The 23,279-nt window shown below is 37.8% G+C and overlaps 1 protein-coding gene across 2 annotated transcripts in view; it reads left to right on the forward strand.

The window, feature by feature from the left end:
• Positions 1-23,279, forward strand: part of Klhdc10 (kelch domain containing 10) — a 52,526-nt gene that overhangs the window by 8,147 nt on the left and 21,100 nt on the right. Inside the window, exon 2 of one of the 2 annotated variants that reach the window (XM_042695888.1) lies at positions 12,917-13,003. The exons of the other annotated variant lie outside the window; for it this stretch is intronic. Within the exon in view, the coding sequence (XP_042551822.1) occupies positions 12,917-13,003 (87 nt within the window). The remainder of the gene's footprint in view (positions 1-12,916; positions 13,004-23,279) is intronic. 2 annotated transcript variants of the gene reach the window in all.

The following is a 23,279-nucleotide window of genomic DNA, read 5'->3' on the forward strand; positions in this document are numbered from 1 at the left end:
TTTTTTGGTTGGTCATGACTTGAGCTCTGGGCCTGGGCACTGTCCTCAGCTCTTCAGCTCAAGGCTAGAGCTCTACCACTTTAGTCACATCACCACTGCTGGTTTTTTGATGGTTTATTGGAGATTAGAGTCTCATGGACTTTTCTGGGCTGGCTGGCTTTGAATTGCGATTCTCAGATCTCAGCCTTCTGAGTAGCTAGTATTACAGGTGTGAGCCACTGGTGGCTGGCATCTTTCTTTCTTTCTTTCTTTCTTTCTTTCTTTCTTTCTTTCTTTCTTTCTTTCTTTCTTTCTTTCTTTCTTTCTTTCTTTCTTTCTTTCTTTCTTTCTTTCTTTCTCTTTCTTTCTTCTTTCGACTGTTTTGACCCTTCTAACTACCTTGCAATTTGATAAATTTTGAAATATATTGTTAGTTTATAGAAAGAAAAGGACTGAGATCCTGGTTGGGATTGTATTGAATTTGTATCTCAGTTTTTGCTATTTTGATAATTTTTTTTCTATAATGCTAAGTGGTCCAACCATGAACATCAGCATGAGGTAATTTTTAAATTATTTAGGTCATTAATTAACTTTAACCAGTGTTTTGTGCTTTTCAGAGTACATTGATACTTTGCTTGCTTTTCCTGGTCCTGTGGTCCATGTCCCTTTCTAGGTTTTCAGCCAAGTCTGTGTCTCCTTTGTATTAGTGCAATGGTGATTTCATTTGTCTTGATTTTATTTTTCTCTTTTCTGCTCAGTTGGTTACATTTTACTTCTTTCTCTTGGCAATCATCCTTTTATATTTTTTTCTGGTCCTAGGGCTTGAACTCAGGACCTGAGTGCTATCCCTGACCCTCTTTGTGCTGAAGGCTAATTAGCTCTACCATTTCAGCTACAGTACCACTTCCAGCTTTTTCTGAGTAGTTTTATTAGAGATAAGAGTTTCATGGACTTTCCTGCCCAGGTTGGCTTCAAACTGTGATCCTTAGATCTCAGCCTCCTGAGTGGCTGGTATTACAGGCATGATCCACTGGCACCTGGCTTGGCCATCTTTCTTGAGTTAGAATCTCTTGAAGTCTTTTCTGCTCCTAAAGAACTACTAGTTTTTATAACGTTTTTAGTCTTTCATTATCTCCCACCCTACTGTGAAAGGAATAAATATTCATTACTAAACCAGGAAAATACAGAATAATTGAAACCAGGGAGAATCATCCATGGAACTTCTACTTAATGACAGCCATATCAACATTTTGACATTTTTATCTTTAAAGAACTAAAAGGTTCTTTATTAGTGATTATGTTTTATGTAATACTATAGAAATAATTGTATGGCTAGATATAGGCACTTAGAAATCTTAAAATTACAATATTTAAGTGCTTAGCACTCAGTAATTGTATTTTGTTGTTTTATAGTTGAAAAGGCTTTCTTTTCACCTTACCATATGACTTTTAGGACTTTTTCCTCTAGCTGAAGGCTAAATAATTCTCTTTCATAGCTAAGCTTTTTAGGGGAAATAAACTTTGTTGTTTAAGTTTGTGCTTTCTTTTTCTCTTTCTTTCGTTATTTCATTCTTCTCTTTTTTATTTTCAACCTATTGCACTCTCATTTTGTACCTCTCTTTCTGCACAAGTGTTCTTGCTAAGGTAATAAATTCCTAATTGATAAATCTAGTTTTTCTTTTTCTTTTTTGTCGTTCTTGGGGCTTGAACTCTGGGCCTAGGCGCTGTCCCTCAGCTCTTCAGCTCAAGGTGAGCACTCTACTGCTTGAGCCACAGCGCCACTTCCGGTTTTCTGGTGGCTTATTGGAGATAAGAGTCTCACTGACTTTCCTTGCCCAAGCTGGCTTTGAACCGTGATCCTCAGATCTCAGCCTCCTCAGTAGCTAAGATTACAGGCATGAGCCACCAGTGCCCCGCTCTATATAGTTTTAATTTAACTAGTTCCTAGGCTAGAACTGGGAACACATAATAATTAAGAGTCATTCATAAAGAGCTCTTAGTTATCCTATTATCTCTTGGGTTTCTCATTTGTTTTCCTTTATCTGCCTCATTATATTGGTATCTAAGAGTATATCCTTTTTATTTATTTTCCTTACTCCTATTTTCCTTGAGCGATATCCATAATCTTTTTTTTTTTTTTTTTTTGCCAGTCCTGGGGCTTGAACTCAGGGCCTGGTCACTGTCCCTGAGCTTGTTTTTGCTCAAATCACTTTACCACTTGAGCCACAACACCACTTCTGGCTTTTTCTGTTTATGTGGTAATGAGGAATGGAACCCAGGCCTTTATTCATTGGAGGTAAGCACTCTACCAAGCCACATTCCTAGCCCCTCCATAATCCTTGACAGTGCCCAGAACATCTCCAGCCCATATTTCTCTTCCTAGCTTGTTTGCCAGTGGCCACTAGACATTTCCACCACTTGACCAAGTACCTTAAATCCACCACATATACAAAATAATGTGATCACACTTCCAGTCAAACCCGTTCTTCCTCTTGTGCTCCTTCTAGCATCGTCAAGTCAGAAGTAGAATCACAGTAGATTCCTTCCTTTACTCACCAGTTACCCCATGTTCACACCAAGTCCCACTGATTTTTTTCTCTACTCTTTTCTTTACCCCTTTCTGCTATTCTAACAGTTCCACTTATTTCTTTAATCTTATATTTTATCTATATGGAAGTATTTGCAATTGTCTAATTCTTTTTGATAGGTAAGTTGAGAGGAAGGAACTTAAAAAAACTTAAAATATTAATTTTTTTTTTTTTGTCTGGCTAGGTTTGTTTTTTTGTACTGAGGTCTGAATTCTGACTCTTAGAAATCAGCTAGACAAGTTTGCTTATTCGAGTCACACCCCCAGCCCTGCTTCATGATTCTATACATAGTTCATTCTTTCAACCCCCACCTAAAAATATGTTTATCCATGTTCTTTTTTTCTTTTTTCTTGTTATTATAAAGGTGATGTACAGAGGGATTACAGTTACATAAGTCAGGTAATCAGTCCATTTATTTTTGAACAATGTCACTCCTTCCCTCACTCTTCCATGTTCTCTTTTAACGTACAGTTTAGAGGGTAGAGGTGCAGCTCTTTGATAAGGCATGTGTTGAACACATGATAAGGCACAAAAACCCCCAAAGAACAACTTATGTTGAATATTATCAGAAACAGTTGTATTATCCTTCCATCTGTGTCATGATTCGATCTGCTCTTTCCAAAAATTTACTTTTTTAAAAGCTTTTCTATTTAGCGCTTTATCCTCATTTTCTCCATTGTTATAGCCTTTTAACTTGCTTGAATTTTCTCTCTTCTGATTTTTCCTTTACAGCTAAGATTATTGCCTAGAGTTGCTAAAGCACATGAGCATTTAAAAATCCCCATTCAACATGATCAGTCTTCATTAGTCCCTATCTTTTCCCTTCAGTTTCAGGTCTTGTTTTCCTTACATGTTTGGCCTTATCCTCAGTCTTCTTTAGTAGCTCTTGCTTTTCCACTCATGTTTAGGAATTTGAGTTCCCCTTCATTTTCTTTTCATTTCTCTTCCATATACTAATAAATCATGCCACTTTGTAACTTTGGCCCAAACCTCTCTTTTAAAGACCATATTCTTGCCTTTTCTAGGTCTCTGATCACATTCAGCATGTCTAAAACAATATGTGGTCTTTTCTTAAAGGGTAGCTATTGGATAATTGTGGTCAGTGAAGTGATATGGTGAGATTTACCGTTTTCAGAGGTCCTCTAGCTGCTGATGGGCAAGTGTTGATGACAGATGGGGAAATGCAGCATGGAGGCCGTTCAAAAGACTCTGACAGTATTCTCTCTTTGATTTTGGGGGGGGGGGCAAGGACCAGTCCTGGGGCTTGAACTCAGGGCACTGTCCCTAAGCTGCTTTTGCACAAGGCTAGCACTTCAGGCATGGCACCTCTTCTGGCCTTTTCTGTTTATGTGGTATTGAGAAATAGAACCTAGGACTTCATGCGTGCAAGACAAGCACTCTACCACTAAGCCACATTTTCAGCCCAGACTCCGGCAGTATTTTAAAAAGAGATGGTGGCCTAGACTAGGGCACGATGATTTGATAGTGAGAAGTGCTTGAATGTGAGCTATATTTTAAATTGACATCAACATGATTTTCTATGAAGGATGAAAGAATGAGAGGAGTCATCATGATTGTTGAGTTTTTGTCTTAATCAATAGATGGGTGATGATGTCATTGTGTTATGATATGGAACAGACTGGAAAGAATGAGATTGTGGGAGTAAGTCAAGACTTGTTTTGGGTTTGTTAAGCTTGAGATGCCTCCTTACCCTTCATATAGAGGATACAGGGCAAACAGGTTTTGTATAACTGAAACTCAAGGGAGATTCGGGGTCTCAATGTGTAAATTTCAGAATTAGTAGCATACAGATGATATTTACAACTATGGGACTGGGTAAGACCACCTGGAATTTTTTTTTAATTGAGCAAAAGATTATGACTCTTGAAGCTGTGAAGGTAAGGAGAAGCAAGAAAGTGAGTAAGTTAGGAGGAAGGCCATGCTATGTAGCTTCATGGATTCCAAAAGAAGAAAATGTCTAAAGGCAGGAGATCACCTTGTCAGGCATGCCTGAGAGTTTGAGTAAGATAAGGTCTCTAAAGCAACAGCTTCTATTACTATTGGTACCCCTCTACATTATCACTGAACATTGTATGATTTAGGGGGCTGACTTTAGGGCCTGTTAGCTATTTACAGCCTGGGAAAAGATGTTAAGAATTTCAGATCACCAACTAATACAGTAAATTAGAATTTAGAAACATACCCTTATTTTTATTTATTTATTTTTTTTGGGGGGGGGGGGGGTGTTCCGATCGTGGGCCTAAACTCTGGGCCTGGGCGCTATCCCTCAGCTCTTCAGCTCAAGGCTAGCACTCTACCACTTGAGCCACAGCGCCACTTCCGACTTTTATTTTCTGCTTGTGTGGTGCTAAGGAATTGAACCCAGGGCCTCATGCATGCAAGGTAAGCGCTCTACTATTGAGCCACCTTCCCAGCCCCATACCCTTATTTTTAATAGCCCATACTCTTTCTAAACTATGTTTAAGGCCAACTCCCCACTTTTTAAAATGACTAATGGGTTTGAACCCTTAGTATCATTATCTGTACAAGACAAACTTGGAGAACACTTAAAGGTTATGCTCACTTAAATATTATGACTTCCCATTATTGAACTCATCCTGATCACTCCTAGAAGATTTTTCATTAAAATTTTAAACTGAAAAACATTCCAGACATGGTAAAATCAAATAGCGTCAAGAAGTCTCTGTTCACTTGAGATCCTGTCTTCTTTCCAACAGTATCATCTATTAAGAATTTCTAGTATAGTCTCACAATCTACATACTGTATATCAAAACAAATTAGAGTATAAGATAAGATATTCCTTCATATCTTCCTTTTTAAAATATTTTCTATTTAAAATACATTTGTATTTTGTTCTTTGTTAGCACATTTTGATTTACCTCATTCTTATTCATGGCTGCAAGTATTTTATGTTTTATGGATGTTACAGATTTTATCAGCCACCTAGTGATGGCTAAATATTTAGATTGTTTTTGATTTCTGCTGTTTCTAAACATCTCTGCAATGCATGTTGATATTGTCAACCTGTTCTTTACTGTCTTTTTAAATGTTTTCTTCAAGTCACAGAAACCTTCATACTAAAACTTTTTTCTTTCTTTGACTCAACTTTCCTGTCCAGCTTGTCTTTGTTTTATTGCAATATAAGATAGATACTTTTTCTGTGTTAGTACCAGGGCTTGAACTCAAGACCTCTTGCTCTTGCTTGACTTTTTGCTCATGGCTGGTGGTCTAGCACTGGAGTCACACTTGTAGTCCAGCTTTTTTGCTGTTTAATTGGAGATAGTTTCTGAGACTTTCCTACCCAGGCTGGCTTAAAACAGCAGTCCTCAGATCTTACCTCCTTACTAGCTAGGATTACTGGTATGAGCCACAGATGCTCAGCTAGTAGGTTAAAACCTACTAGTAGTTAAAAACATTTACTCATAACCCATTGTGAGGGGTAGGTAATATTTGTTTTTTTGGGGGGGGGGTTAAAAGTTTTCATTTGATTTTGGCAGGGATTTGAACTCGGGTTTATATTTGGTAGACTGGTGTTCTACCACTTGAGCTATGCTTCCAGCTGTTTTTTTTACTATTTTGTGGAGTCTAGTGAACGTTTCTGCTTGGGGATTAGCCTTGAACTTCATTCTTCTAGATTTAGTGTCTTGAGCAGCTAGGTTTACAGGTATAGTATACTGGTTCCTGTCTTGTCTTTTTGTGGTCTTGAGGATAGAACCCCTGTGCCTCTAACAAGCTAGCTAAGTATTCTATCACTTAAGTCATACCCTCAGTCCTTTTTAAATATTTTGTTTTTGAGTTAGGGTCACTAATTTTATATAAGCTGTCCTCAAGCTTGTGACCCTTCTGCTTGTACCTTCTAAGAAGCTCGGCCTGTAGGTGAGCCATGCTGTTCACTCTGCTGCCCTCGTCTGTGCTCCTTGTTCCTCCGGTTCTTTCTATTGCTGCTGTAGTTCAGTCCTTTACTGCTTTATGCTGGATTTTTCCCCATTCTTCTTATTTATTTCTTTATTTTTATCGGTATGCCACTTGAACTCTGGGCCTGGGTGCAATTCAGCTCAAGGCTAACATGCTACTATTTGAGCCACAGTGCCACTTATGGTTTTCTGTTGGTTTATTGGAGATAAGAGTCTCATGGACTTTCCTGCCCTTCCTGCCTGAGCTAGCTTTGAACCATGATCCTCAGATCTCAGCTTCCTAAGTAGCTGGGATTACAAGCTTGAGCTACCAGCACCGGACTTTTTTTTTTTTTTTACATTCTTAATCTTCTTTTCCTCATTTATCCTGTATATTTGAAACAAGATAGTTTTCCTAAAGTGTGACAGTGGTTGTACTATTTCCTAGCTCAGAGTCCTTCAGTGACTTCATTGAGTATCTAGCCTGATCTCATGTTTATCTTTTTGATATTTACTATACCTCACTAGATTTTCTCCAAACTTTTATCTAAGATTCAATTATTGAATTGTCTGTAAGATTAGATAGTGAAATGAGACATGTGATGACTAACAAGAAAATGACACTATAAATAATCTTTGGAGTGGAATGATGCTTTTTCTTTGAGTTGTTTCCCTTTTTACCCAGAGTAGCTCCTTGCCATATGCTTTCATCAACGAACCATTGATTGAATTAATTTGAATCAGATATGTAATTGATCCTATGCTAACATAGCTTGGTGTCACAGAAAACAAATTCTTTAAAAAAAACAACACCTACGTATACACCTGATCTGGACTATGAAATTTCTGAGTTCAGACTGAACTTGGAAGTAAAATATAGTTAGCTTTTGTTACTAGGCTCACTGGTTGTGTGTAGGGATGAGAAGTCACAGTTGTATAGTGAGATGAAGTATACCAGTTGCTAGTCCTCTGTAGTATAGCTGTCCCTTATTCTGCCTGAGTGTTGATACCCACTGGGTATTAATCAATTTCTATGGTCTAAGTGTTAGTATTCCTCTTACTACATTGTACTCTTACTACTATTGTAGCAAAACTCTCTATTCTATACCACTTGACTAAACAAGGAAAAGGGATGTTAGGGGTCCTATCTGCTGTGACTTCTGTGCTCCCTCCACGCAGTCATGCTGTAAATTTTGTAAATGGTTTCAATTCTTCCTGCTGTCTTCCATCTCTGGGCTTACTTTACCTTAGTGTAAACGAGGCCACCACCAAAACTTGGTCTATCCTTTTTTTATTCTGCTGTTTAGAACTGTGTAGTTTTTCCTGTAGTCTAATTCTAATTACTTTTCCTCTTTCAGTGATTGCTCATAGTTTTAATCTACTAAGGACATTTCTTGTTTTCTTTCAATTATGAATTTTAAAAAAATGAATTATTTGCAAGACTTTGGGGAAGGCGAGTTTACTCAGCTTTTGTTTTGGTTCAGTGAATGGTTATATATTTTTATGGTGAAAAAACTTCAGAAAAAGAAGAAAGATAAAAGCAAATAATGAGTGAAATCATTAGAACAATGTTTTTCATTTTAAAGATTGCCTTAGAAAGGCTAAGATCTGAGGATCGCAGTTCAAATCCAGCCCGGGCAGGAAAGTCCGTAAGACTCTTATCTCCAATTAACCACCAGAAAACTGAAAGTAGCACTGTGGCCCAAGTGGTAGAGCGCTAGCCTTGAGCTGAAGAGCTAAGGGACAGCACCCAGGCCCAGAGTTCAAGCCCCAAGACTGACCCCTCTCCCCCCTCCAAAAAAAAAAGATTGCCTTTGAAGCAATCACTAATGAAAATCAGCAGTTTAAATATATGTAAAAACTCGGCCAGGTGTTGGTGGCTCATATCTGTAATCCTAACTACTCAGGAGGCTGAGATCTGAGGATCATGGTTCAAAAGCCAGCCCGGGCAGGAAAGTCTGCGAAACTCTTATCTCCAATAAACCACTCAGAAAACCGGAAGTGGTGCTGTAGTTCATGTTGTAGAGCTCTCACCTTGGGCTGAAGAGCTGAGCTGGACCCAGGCCCAGAGTTCAAGTTCAAGGCCCATGACTGACCCCCACCCCCAAAAATATATATGTGTGTATATATGTGTGTATATATATATATATATATATATATATATATATATATATATAAACTTTAACCAAAAGTTCAGAGCAGGAATGTATTTTATTTATGTGAAATTAAAAAGGCATATGTTTCTATTTGTTACTGTTACACTACTGTGCTGCTGCTTTCTGTTTGTTTCCTCCTCTTTGGGTAAAGGAAGAACACATGGGTTCTGAAGTCAGTGCCCCACTTCCTCAGGTCACCTCTGTGGAGTCAGCATTAGCCTATCTGTGCCTGTAATACTGGTGTTATTTGCTGAGAGAGAAACATGCCAAAGGTGTTTGACACAGATCTGAGAAAACATAAAAGATCTCTTCTCCCCTGCAGATCAAACCTAGGGCTTTGTACATGTTGATCAAGAGCTCTATCACTGAGCCAGCCCCAAAGGAGCTTTGTGTATATCCTTAGTTCACTAATTTCCAGTGTCATTCTCTCATTGTTATTCTGAAACAGTTGAAATTTCATATGGCACATAAAGTAATATGACATACAATTTTTTGCTAACATAGAAGGAGTAATTACTCCAACACCAGTCATAACCACTTTTAACATTTTGGTATGTTTCTTTCCAGTATTTTTTAAATTATACTTTAGAAAAAATTAATGTGGTATTGTTTTTCTTCCAGTCTAAAAGTAATGCCTACTCAATGAGAGAGCTTGGAATATAAAGAACAACACAAAAGGAAAAACAAAAACAAAAACCAATCATTCATAATAACCACCCAAAGATAACTAACCATAATTAAAATTTGATGTGTATTTTTCTTGTATGCTCATGAACATAAAATTTTTCTTTACTAAAATTGTATCATACTTTAATATCATTTTGTAACTAGTTCATTCACAAGATATTGTAAACCATTTTGTCATGTTAATAAACACTGTTAATATACTTTTAAGAGTTTTATAGGATCTGAACATATTTAAGTATGTTTATTTAACATACTTAACTGTCTCCCTATCATTGGACATTGGAAGTGTTCCTAATTTATTTTACCATTACAAATATTACTACCATAGTTAGTATCCTTGTCCATCCATCTTTCCATACATCTATGATCATTTCTTTAGGAATAGATTCCTAGAAGTGGAATAGCTGGGTCAAAGGGTATGTACATTTTAATGCTTTTGATACATAAAAATGTCAAATTTTTTAAGCTAATCACTTGTTATATCCTGTCTTGTATTGCTATCTAACTGTTTTTCTGTGTCTGTCTTGTCTCCCAAATTAGAATATATGCCTGAGGGTAAGGGAAGTTTCTTTTACATGTATGCTATGTATCTTTTGACAATATGGTTTCCTTATACTATATTCAGGAGTCATCAACACATATCTTACTAATTCATGAGAGCAGTGTTTCTTCAGCAGTTTGGATGTCATAAATCCATATATTTAAAAATATGTATATATAGATTTAGATCTATATGTCTAGATATATAGACATCTGTACATGTATCTATACATAACTATACATTAGATCTAGATCTATATATACATATATTTAGGGCAGACATATAGGCTTGCAAATGTTCTGTTTTTCTAAGGAAAGGTATTAAAAAATTAACAGCATTTTCTAACATTATCTTTTCATAAAATGAAGAATTCTTAACACTAAAAAAGTTCTAATCTGTGGAGAAAAGGGTAGGTCTTTAAAGAGAACATTTTTGTTCTTGGTAAACTCACTACCTTGTTTATAGTTTTCTTGTTTTGTGTAGGTCTGGTAATCTTTACTTAAACCTAGCAGTGGACAATAGACCAACATTTGGGATCTACTAACTTAAAATATTTAAAGGATTAAAAGATGAACCTTTTTGTAAGCAAAATAATTCTAACCTACAAGTGTCTTTTCTCCATGATATTAAGCAAACAAGCTCAGGTAATGTCATAATTCACTGTGCAGAATTTGTGACCAGACATTGATGGCTCATACCTGTAATCAGGAGGTTGAGATCTGGGGATCATGTTTCAAAACTAGCCTGGAAAAGTCAGTGAGACTCTTATCTCCAATTAATTACCCAAAAAGCTGGAAGTATAGCTATGGCTCAAGTGGTAGTGCTAGCCTTGAGCAAAACAGCTCAGGGACAGTACCCAGGCCCTAAGTTCAAGCCCCAGACTGGCACCAGACACAAAAAGAATTTGTATATCCCAATGTAAAAGTTCTTTAGTAGACAAACAAGGTCTTGCTGATGAATATTTGAATATGTTTCCAATTGCCCAAAACAAGAACCAGTCATTTTCTAGGAAACTTGAGACAGGGTAAGTGTGGTTTCTGAAAGAAGGCATCCAGGCATAAGGAGCCTCTTGGTCTACAGACTAAATAAGGTTGGAGAAATCCTCTGGTACATGATAAGACAGACATATATGCTTCTTATTGGCTGCTGTTGGCTCACCTTCCTGTATTGATCATTTTCTATGGCCCTTGAATGAATGATATGAATATCCAGTTGGCCCTTGGCAGAAAACAGGATCCTTATTCCTTGACTAAGTTTAACTTTTGGCCCTGGCCTTCAATTACTTAATTTTCCTTTAGTGTCCCCACTTATAAATATAATAATCTTCTTCAGTGTTTTTTTTTTTTTTTTGGGTCGGTTGTGGGGCCTGAACTCTGGGCCTGGGCGCTGGCCCTCAGTAGTAGGCTAGTGCTCTACCACTTGAGCCACAACACCACTTCTGGCTTTTTCTGCTTAGGTAGTGCTGAGGAGTTGAACCCAGGGCTGCATGCATGCAAGGCAAGGACTCTACCATTGAGCCACCTTTCCAGCCCCTCAAAGTGTTTTTATAGCCCATGTTCCAACAGTCATTTCACTGTAATGTAATTACTTGTTTATACATCTGCCTTGCTCATTAGAGCATAAGCTCTTATGGATAGGAGCCAGTCACTTCCTTCTCGTCCAACTCTAAGCTCTAGCACAAGGCTTCAGGCAAATTAGGTGATTAGTAAGATTAGTGCTAGATCAGTTCAGGAGTATTTAGAGAATTGTGACATCATATATGTCTATCAGGACATATTATGATAATTATATGATAATTATGTCATATTATCAACTTTAAATGCTATGAAAACAGCCAGGTGCCAGTGGCTCACGCCTGTAATCCTAGGTATGCAAGAGGCTGAGATCTGAGGATCACAGTTCAAAGCAAACCCGGGCAGGAAAGTCTGTGAGACTCTTATCCCCAATAAATCACTCAGAAAATCAGAAGTGGCACTGTGGCTCAAGTGGTAGAGTGGTAACCTTGAGCTGAAGAGCTGAGGGACAGCGCCTAGGCCCAGAGTTCAAGCCTCATGACCGACAACAAAAAAAAAAGAAAAAAAAAAGAATAAAAGAAAACATTAATTATTTTATTATCAATAAGAGCTGTCTTTGGTATTATCAAAACTTTGGAGAGAGAAAAAAAAATCACCCTATTTAATTGTTTCATAAATTCCTTGCTTTTTTTTCTATTAAAAACAAGTTCTAGGGCTGGGAAGGTGGCTCAGTGGTAGAGCGCTTGCCTTGCATGCATGAGGCACTGGGCTTGATTCCTCAGCACCACATAAGCAAAAAGAAAAATGCCGGAAGTGGTGCTGTGGCTCAAGTGGTAGAGCGCTAGCCTTGAGCTGAAGAGCTGAGGGACAGCACCTAGGCCCAGAGTTCAGGCCCCACGACTGGACCCCCCCAAAAAACAAAAAACCAAGTTCTGATGGGGGTTCCTATGGAGCTGGTTTGTTTCCTCGAAAGAGAGATTGCATGTCCAACACTTCACCCATCAAAATGCCTAGCTAGGAATGTTTGTTTGGTTCTTATATAATTTTACTTATAACAAGCTCAATTTATTTCATATTTATAGGCTGGTGCCCATTGCTGTACAGCTAATAAAAGAAAGATACCAAATCTTGAGGAGACCAAGAGCCAGTTATGTCCAATTACTTTTGGGTAGTGCTCCTTTTTGGATATTCGGTGACTTAAATATTGCTTCCAATAGTTTCTAAAGCTCCTGGTGGTTTTGCCACAAGATGGCAATGGTGGTTATTGAGTACATATACTATTGAATCAGAATCCTGGGAAAAGGTCTATATGGTTATTCATATTCTTTGGGGATAAGAGTTGAAAACCTTCACCACTGCTTATATATTGACTTAATTTTTACTTTGAAAACTGAGTTAAATGCTACTTTTCATCACTTCCTTTCTGTACTCAAGTATTGTTTTGTTTCCTGTTTTTCTGTCTTTATAATACAGTAACTATGTATTATTTGCTATGTTTGTATGTGTCTGACTTATTGCTGATAATTGTGGTAACAGGTAAGAAGAAAATACGATGGGACCCAGTTAGGAGGCGCTTCATTCAGTCCTGTCCCATCATAAGGATCCCTAACAGGTTTTTGAGAGGTGGGTGATAACTAGCAAGAGATCTGTGCTTCATATGGGGTAAAGGGAATTTTGAATGAATTTTCTAAACTCAAAACTCTTGTTGTTCTTTGTCTTAATAGCTGAAATTGGAATAAGGGAAGTCTAGAATTTAGTTTTAAACCTAAGTTTTGTATTTACTGTTGGCATTGTACTGATACATTTTGGGGAGTTAGAATCTCTTAATGTTTATTAAATGGTAGAGATAAATCATCTCACCAGTATCAGTGGTATTTCACTGTAAATATATTAGAAAGAACTTTGAGTAGTTTATAAACTATGAGTGGGAAAAATAGTATTACAGATATGATTATAAGGGAGAGATAAAAGACTATCTGTATAGTAGTATAAAATAAAAACCCAAGGTGTCAAACCATACATTAAAAGGGAAAGTAATCTGGTATTTGTTACAAATGGTTAATACAGTACCATATATATATATATAAAGAGTGTTTATAAATCAATAGACTAAAAGCAAATGTCCACTAGAAAAATAGTTAAAAAGGATATGACTAGTTAACTCATGAAGAAGAAATGCCAAGAGAGTCAAACACTAATGTTGTGTGACAATTATATCAAAAGCAATCTTTACCTACTGGGTTAACAAAAAACAAAAATAAGAATGCCCAGAGCTGGGAAATGTGGCTTACTGGTAGAGTGCTTGCCTAGCATGCATAAAGTCCTGGGTTCAATTCCTCAGTACCACATAAACAGAAAAGACTGTGTCACTGTGGCTCAAGTGTTAGAGTGCTAGCCTTGAGCAAAAGAAGCTCAGGGACAGTGCCCAAGCCTAAGTTCAAGCCCCAGAACTGGCAAAAAAAAAAAAAAAAAAAGCCCTGGGTTGGCAAGTGTAAGGGAAAATAAAACTCAAATATTGAGCTTTGATGTAGCTTTTCCAGATCTAATTTGGCAAAATGTACCAAAAAACATAAAAATGCCAGGTGCTGGTAGCTTGGTAGTTTGTAATCCTACTAATTCAGAAGGCTGGTATTTGATGATTACAATTTGAATCCAGCCTAGGCAAGAAAGTTTATGAGACCCTTATCTCCAAACCACCAAATTAAAAAAGAAAAAAAAAAAGCTCAAAGTAGAGCAGTGGCTTTAGTGGTAAAGTACTAGCTTTGAGCAACAAAGCTAAGGGACAAGGTTCAGGCCCCAAGTTAAGCCCCAGGAGTGGCACCAGAAATCAAAACAACAATAAAAAAATCTTTTTCTTTTTAGAAAGATCAGATTCTTCCTTATAGAAAGATCAGATTCCTTCTACTTTTAATATTGTCCATTAATACTTAATCCATGTTGGAATTAAAAATACATATATCAGAAAAGGATTAAAAACTGTTTACTTTTCTAAAAATAGCAAATCATCAGTGAAGCATATAATTTTATAACTTAAACTTTATTAAATTATTTATAAGCTAATGTATCTAATTTTAATTGAAGAGATTAATACAAAAACCTAGGAAATTCTGCAACTGTGATAGTTATTTATATATCTAGTGCCCAGTTCTTTAGAGCCGAACTCCAGAAAATGAAAAGACTAAAAGTAGGCCTAAGCAGACCAAGAAACAAGATAGTGTGCCACTTATAGCATCAATAGTGTTATTGATAAAAATTAAGAGAGGAATTTGGTAGTATGTGACAGAAAAACCATTGTGCACATGTGGCCAAGCAGGATGTCTTAATTCTATACCATTTTTTATTCTAATTTATAAATTAAAAATGCTAATTTATTGACTTATAATGAGAAGTTAACTTGGTCTGAAGGAAGCATAAATTAAACTTTATTACTTACTAGTTAATTTACTTATAATTAGTTATTCTTACTCAATATAAGCATAATTAAGAAATAATTAGGCTATAAAATACAGTATAATCATATCAAACCATAAACATTTAAAAAACAAAGAAATAGTGAAATAAGTGGTTTTATCTGGAAGGTGGGGTTTTTGTTTTCTTTTGTATAGTCTTTATCTTTCAATTTCTAATCATGGGGAAAAAAGATTGCACAGGTAAGTTTCATACCATTGGTTACTTACTTAATAAGCCCTAATTTAAACAATGGCTAAGAAAGCTGGTCATAGACAATTCTGAGAAAAGTGTGGTGCAACTGCAGTCAGCAGTAGCATTGTTGAGATCACCACAGACCTTTTTCAAATTAATGCCCGTCTTACTTCTCACCTCCTTTGGCCAGTTTGGAATGTATGTAGCCATTGACCACCTATACCTTCTTAAAATTTTCTCTACTGTTGGGATGAAGTACTGTATAGGATCCTAGATGTTTTCTTCTGCCTCTTTAGTTGTTCATTGTTTCCTTCACTAGCTTCTTTCTTCCCACCCAATGAAAATGGGTGTTGCTCCTGTGTGCTGTCCTCCCCATCATCTCCTTTGGTTGTCTCATCAACTTTATTAGGTTTGGCTATCTTGGTTTGTTCATTGTTCATTCTTTCATTATCTCAGTATTTCCTGAAATACGGACGAGGAACTGTGCTGTAGAGGTCCAGGTAAAGAAAAAATTCCAGCATATTTGAGCCTAATTCTTTGTGATAAGGATCCTGATGAGATAGAATGGGTGTGGGACGCACTGGAGAGGCTCCCAATTCAGTTTGGTGGGAGGAAAGTGAGAGGAGTAGACCTCAGGATGACTGTCCGTAAGAGATAACCTTAGAGGTTAACAAGTTGAGGGCTGGAATCTCAAACCACAGGGACCAAGTACCTTTAGGAAAGGCACGTGAACAAACCCAGCATGGTGCTCTTAGAAGTCCATAGGAAGTTAAGCCAAGTGGGGAAGAGAAGTTGAGAAGCTGGAGATGCCAGGTGGAGAGGATACCATTGAAGGGAGTGTTCATGATCAGATTTGCTTTTGAAGCTAGAGAAGAGAGTTAATTGAAAGACTGGTTGCAAGATTGTTACAGATACCAAGGTGAAAGATGATGGAGCCTGAAATGAAGGTAGCTATAGTAGATTCAGAGAGTAGAGCATGAGTTTGAAATATAAGGATGTTGAATAGTGGAGACTTGATTACTAATTGAATATAGAGAGGGAAGAAAAAAATTGTGTTCCAGTTTTCTGTGTGGACCATAGCTGTTAGATGGGTAGGTGTTAAGAGACTAGATAATAGCCGGGTGCCAGTGGCTCATGTCTGTAATCCTAGCTACTCAGGAGGCTGAGATGTGAGGATTGTAGTTCAAAGCCTGGGGAAGAAAATCTGTGAGACTCTTACCTCTAGTTAACCACCAGAAAACTGGACGTGGTGCTGTGGCTCAAGTGGTAGAGCAGTAGCCTTGAGCTGAGGAGCACAGGGACAGCACCCAGGCCCATAGTTCAAACTCCACAACTGACACACAGAGAGAGAGAGAGAGAGAGAGAGAGAGAACAGAAAACAGAGAGAGAAAACAGGACAGAGACAGAGAGAGAGAACAGAGAGAGAGACTAGATAATAAACTTGGTTTAATATCTGCAAGGCAATAATAGGGTATCATTTAACCTTTAGTCTAACAGTTATTTCCAGAAAAAACCTCTTTGGTTCTTTAACACTAAGCCTAGCAGTTATTTCCAAGGAAACTTCCTTGGTAGGCTTGTGCCCTCTGGTCTGAGAGCATTACCCTCTGTGTACCTACCTGTATCAACACTTATCATGTGGAATTCAATGTTTCTTTTTTCTCTTGTCTGTGCTTCTTGTTAGATTGTGAGCTCCGCATGGGCAGGAACAGTGGATAGTGCCTTTCACTTCATAGCACAGTGCATGTGGTAGGAACATTACATGTGTTTGTGTTATATTGAATTATTAAAAGGCTGCTATTGGACTAGCGTGGGTCTAAAATTTTAGGGCATTCTTAGCTTCTCTCTAGTGACTCTGACAGAGAATGTGAAAATGCTATTATTTAGTGTTTCGTTTGGTGTTTCCCTTTATTTTTCTTTCTTTTTTTTTCCTGTTAACTTATCTATACTTTTTTTTTTGTTGGTTGTGGGGCTTGAGCTTGAACTCTGGGCCTGGGTGCTATCCCTCAGCTCTTCAGCTCAAGGCAAGCACTCTACCACTTAAGCTACAGCGCCACTTCTGGTTTTCTGGTGGTTTATTGGAGATAGGAGTCTCACGGTCTCTCCTGCCCAGGCTGGCTTTGAACCGCGATCCTCAGATCTCAGCCTCCTGAGTAGCTAGGATTATAGACGTGAGCCACCAGCGCCCGGCTTTATCTATACTTTTGAAATAGCACTTTGAAGCTTTTTGTTTTGGGAGTCCTTTATGTTACCACTGTTGATAACTGAAAACAGTTTCACAGGGCCTGTTTTTTTGTCGCTAGATTTCTTCACTAGGACCTGTATCTTCTCAAAAGATATTTCTACTAATTAAAAGTGTGGTTTTGAGCCGGACACCGGTGGCTCATGCCTGTAGCTGTTCAGAAGGCTGAGATCTGAGGATCGTGGTTCAAAGCCAGCCCGGGTAAGAAAGTCTGTGAGACTCTTATCTCCAATTAACCACCAGAAAACCAGAAGTGGTGCTGTGGCTCAAAGTGGTAGAGGGCTAGCCTTGAGCAAAAAGAGCTTAGGGATAGCGCCCAGGCCCCAAGGTCAAGCCCCATGACCTATTTAAAAAAAAAAAAAGTGTGGTATTCTGAGACCAGTGGGTTTCCATCATGAAGTGAGGAACTAGAAGTACTCATTTAACTTTCACTGCTTCTCAGAAAGCACTAAAAATGACAAAACAGGCAAAAAGACAACAAATAAATCAGTTGTATTACCAAACAAAACTCCCAACAAACAGAAAAGGGAGATGTCTGAATCCAGGCTCTGCCATTTGTCAGTTGGGTAATCTTGGCCAAGTTGCTTGATCTTCTTTTCTTTTTAAAATCAGTTTCCTTATTTGTAAAATTAGGATGTGGTAATAGTACCTTATAGAATTATTATGAACATTCAGAGAGACAATGTGCACAAGACACTTGAGAGTATTTTACATTTAGCAAATGCTGAAGTAATGTTAGCTGCTATTGTTAAAATTTTCAGGGTGATCAAAAACAATTTGAGGGGGCTGGGAAGGTGGCTCAGTGGTAGAGCGCTTGCCTTGCATGCCTGAGGCCCTGGGTTCGATTCCCCAGCACCACATAAGCAAAAAGAAAAAAAGCCAAAAGTGGTGCTGTGGCTCAAGTGGTAGAGCGCTAGCCTTGAGTTGAAGAGCTGAGGGACAGCGCCCAGGCCCTGAGTTCAGGCCCCACAACCGGACCCAAAAAAAACCAAAACAACAACAACAACAAAAAAAACAATTTGAATCATATTGGGTGAGAAACCACTGCTGAAAAAAATATAGTCTAGCTCCTGCTATATATGAATGTATGTTACTGAACTATTTATGATTCTAGATGTAGAACACAAGTTGTATAGAAATACTCAAGGTTGAGGGGCAGGCTGTCACTGGGTTCCTTAAGATAAGTAAGTGCTTCAGTTTTCTGAGGAGAAATAATTTTGAGTGTAAGATCTGTACCCAGCCACACTAATGTTTAAGAAGGGAGTCAAAGAAAAAGAACTCTAAAAGTTTATAACATACATCCCTCTGGGGAAATTTAGTTGAAGAGGTACTCCCAGGTAAGTGGCAAGTCTAAAAAAAAAGGTAGAGTATAAGAAGCAGTATGTAAGACTTAGAGTTACATCTAAACAATGATATCACTAAGGCTACTGTAATTGTCAAAGGATTTCTAAAAAATATAAAGGAAGGATATGAATATATATGTACATATACATATATTTCTATAACTAAAATTAATAGTGCTAAAGGCCTTTCAGAATTATTTTGTTTTAAAATATACAAATGTAATCTCCATTTACTAAAATATTCAGCTAATATGAAAGTATGTAAGGTGAAAAGTGAGGTCATGATAAAGCAGATTATAAAAGAAATACAAATGAGCCAATAGACCCATGAATCCATAAAATTGGGGAAGTGTAGTTTAACCTGGCACCAATTTGTACCCATCAGATGATCACAAATGAACAAATTAAAGTGAGAAGGAAGAAAAGAGCCATGTTAGTAGGGCATGGTGATTCATGCCTGAGATCCCAGCCCTTGGGAGGCTGAAGCTGAAAGATTGCTAGCTCAAGGTCAACCTGGGTTACACATGGAGAGCCTATCCCAAAAAGCCAGAGAAAAGAAAAAGTAGGGAGGTGCACTTCCATACATGTTTCTGGGAAACAAAGTGAAAGAAAAAGAGACATAGAGAAGAAAAGGAGGGAAAGAAGAAATAGGCACTTCCATATACGTATCTGGAAGTAAAACTGGCCCAGATTTTTTTGAGCACAGTGTGGCTTTATAGCATTATTGTATCTGTATCCATTTTAAATGTGTGTTCCTTTGACTCAGTAAGTCTTTCAGACTCATACATTTACATATGAATATGTAGAATAAATTTTTAGCAATATTATTTATAATGAAAACATTGAGAAGAGTCTAATTATTTGTCACATTATCCCAGATAATTTCTTTTGGTCTTTGGGATAGAAATTAAAACCCATTTCCCTACTTACTGCTTGGTATCAAGAGCAAGTATTATAACTTGAAAGAGAAAATGGCTCAGATATCAGAAGCACATAATCTCCTAGCCATATGGACCTTTCTGGATATTAAGGAGAGCAAATCAATATAAAAGAAAGGTACCTGCATTCCTTTGTTTATTATTACAACACTGTTCACAGTATGCAGCCAATGAAGTCAGCTGAGGTACCCAACACAGAGGAGTGAATGAAGAACATGTCACAAGCTGGGCAACGGTGGCTCACGCCTGTAATTCTAGCTACTCAGGAGGCTGAGATCTGAGGATCACAGTTCAAAGCAAGCCCAGGCAGGAAAGTCCTTGAGACTCTTTTTTTTGGGGGAGGGGGGGGTCCGGTCGTGGGGCCTGAACTCTGGGCCTGGGCGCTGTCCCTCAGCTCTTCAGCTCAAGGCTAACGCTCTACCACTTGAGCCACAGCGCCACTTCCGGCTTTTTTCTTATGTGGTGCTGAGGAATCGAACCCAGGGCCTTGAGCATGCAAGGCAAGCGCTCTACCACTGAGCCACCTTCCCAGCCCATCCTTGAGACTCTTATCTCCAGTTAACCACCAGAAAACTGCAAGTGGTGCTGTGCCTCAAGTGGTAGAGCACTTGCCTTGAGCTGAGGAGCCCAGGGACAGTGCCCAGGCCCAGAGTTCAAGCCCCACGACTGACCAAAAAAAAAATTTACACACACACACACACACACACACACCACACACACCCCCTTGGAGTATTATGTAGCCAGAAAGAAAAAAAAAAATTACACACACACACCACACACACACACACCCTTGGAGTATTATGTAGCCAGAAAGAAAATAAAAAAAAATTTACACACACACACACACACACACACACACACACACACACACACACACACACACACACACACACACACACACCTTGGAGTATTATGTAGCCAGAAAGAAAATAAAAAAAAAATTTACACACACACACACACACACACACACACACACACACACACACACCCTTGGAGTATTATGTAGCCAGAAAGAAAAAAAAAATTTACACACACACACACACACACACACTCGGAGTATTATGTAGCTAGAAAGAAAATAAAATCATTTGCAGTAAAGTAGATGGAATTGGAGGATATCATATTGAGTGAGACAGACCAAGCTCAAAGAACAAAATATTTTAGCTTGTATGTAGAAGCTAGACTTAAAAGACATACATATTCATGGCTATATTCCTGAATACATATTTTATGCATGGTTAAACATAGAACATGAGTCTAACTAAAGGGCTACTTAGGAGAATGGGAAGGGAAAAAGTTAATGAATCAGGTTGAGATACATTGCAATTATAGGTGAAAACATCATAAAGAATCCCATAAAAGCTGTTGATTAATAGGAGGTTAGAGAAGGGGAAAGAGACAGGCTCTGTTGAGGGGGTACTAATGAAGGGGATGAGCTACTGAGGGTGAAAGAGGATGAATATAGATGAAATAGATTGTTGGCATGTATGAAAATAGAGCAGTGAAACTTGTTGAAATTGTATTAGGAAGGGGTAGGTCGTAAGTGAGATTGATTGGAGTACTTTGTGTGCATGTGTGCAGATGTCACAATGAAGTCCTCCTTGTACAGCTAATGGATGCTAATAAAAAAAGTTTACTTCTAATGGGTTCAATTTTCTGTTTTTACTGCTAATTTCTAATGGGAGTTCAGAACTAGATAAACCAATACTGTGGGCAATTTTGTTAGCATAAGTAATTATAAGGAAAGAGATTTGTACATGGAGATTTGGGGAAAGGATTCAGAGAGCTACTTTAACTGAAACCCAATTTCATTTTTTCAAGGTTGAGAGCCTGTGCTATGTTCTATATCATGAAAATTAATGCTTAGTTTCTATAGCCTTTGCCCTGACAATTTCCCATGATTTATTAAAAATGGAATGAGTTCCTAATATATTAGTCTTGGGCTATAAATATGAGAAAGAAATCTGTAGTTCCTGACTGAGAAAGAGGAGTAAAGTTACCACTGACTTCTAGCTGTAAGACTCCTGACAGGCTGGAGAGAAGGAAATAAGGGGAGGGAGAGGGAGAAGAGAGAAAGAAGGGAGAATATTTGTGTGTGTGTGTGGGAGGGGCAGTGCTTTTGCTTGCCAGAAGCTGTACCACTGAGCCACACTTCCAACCCATTTTTGTGCTGATGTTTTTGTTTTGATGGCACATTTGAACTTAGAGTCTTGTGCTTGCTAAGCAGGTGCATTACAACTTGAGCTATTCTGCTTCTCCCTTTGGACTTACTTGGTCATTTAAAATGTTTATTGTTATTATAAAAGTGATGTATAGAAGGGTTGCTGTCAGGTAATGAGTATATTTCTTTTTGGATAGTGTCACCCCTTCTTTCATTCTCTCCCAATTTTCCCCACTTGTCCCCACCACATGGCTCAGCCATTGATTGAGATAGTCTTCCAAACTTTAATGCCTAGGCTGGCCTTGAACTATGATCCTCCAGTCTCTGCCTCCTAAGTAGCTAGTATTACAGATATGAGCCACTGCTGCCCAACTAGGTTGTTTAATAGTTATCAAACAAAAATCAGATTCTCTTTATCCAGTCATTTAGTTTGAGTAGATCATGAGATTATTAACTAGCTAGAAATTGGGTTAGACCCTCACTGTCTGATCAAAATAGTGTGTGAAGCATTGAGTTCAAAGGTTGTTTTTTGTGTTGTTTTGTTCTGGTCAGTATGTGGCTTGAACTCAGGACCTGGACGCTATCCCTGAGTTCTTTTGCTTAAGGCTAGTGCTCTACACTTTGAGCCACAGCTCCACTTTTGATTTTTGAGTGGTTAATTAGAGATAAGAGTCTCTTGGGGACTTTTCTGCCTGGGCTGGGTTTGAACTGTAATCCTCAGATCTCAGCCTCTTGACTAGTTACATTTACAGGCATGAGCCACCAGTGCCCAACAGAATTGAAAATTTTTTAGGAGCTACATTAAAGAAGTTAAAAAACAAAAGTTAATATTTAAGAATTTATATCCATGTTTTACATAAATACAGGTATAAATAAAATTTATATAAATGATATTTTATTACTTTACAACAAAGTATCATGTCTGTAATTTGATAGATATATTAAAATAATCTAAAAAGTAGTAATTTGAGATTTCTATTGGGTTATTAAAATTTTTAAATCCAGTTGTTATTTTACAGTTTAGACACATCTCAGTTTGGGCCAGCCAAATTTTAAGTATCAAATAACTATCTATGGCTAGTGCCTACTGTGTTTGACAGGATGGAAGTAGAATATAAGCTCCAGAGGACAGATAGTAATTGTCTTGTTGTAACTCCATACCTGGTGCTCCTACATAGTGCATGGCTGGCAAACAGTAATATTTTTTACTTAATGAGTGAACAAGCGAATTAATTTTATACTAAATTATCTTTTCATTGACTCAGTATGTACCTATGTGAATCAGTTGTTTTTGCTACACAAATAGTTGATGGAAAACTTAGAGCACTTTTCCTACTATAGAGCCTTGTAGTGAAAATCTAAGAACATACTGCATTTCTTTTTATTTGTTCTAACATAGCCTTAAAATTAATATACTGGCTCCAGGCAATGCAGCAAATAACACTATAGAGATTTTTTTTTTAGAGTTCATACCTGGTAGCAACTCTATTTTAATTTGAGATAGGATCTCACTATATAGCTCAGGCTGGGTTCTTGATACTCCTGTCATGCAGCTTCCTGGGTGTTGGGATTGGCA

This window comes from Dipodomys spectabilis, unplaced genomic scaffold (assembly GCF_019054845.1).
Source record: "Dipodomys spectabilis isolate Male_0828 unplaced genomic scaffold, ASM1905484v1 ptg000197l, whole genome shotgun sequence".
NCBI classification, from domain to species: domain Eukaryota; kingdom Metazoa; phylum Chordata; class Mammalia; order Rodentia; family Heteromyidae; genus Dipodomys; species Dipodomys spectabilis.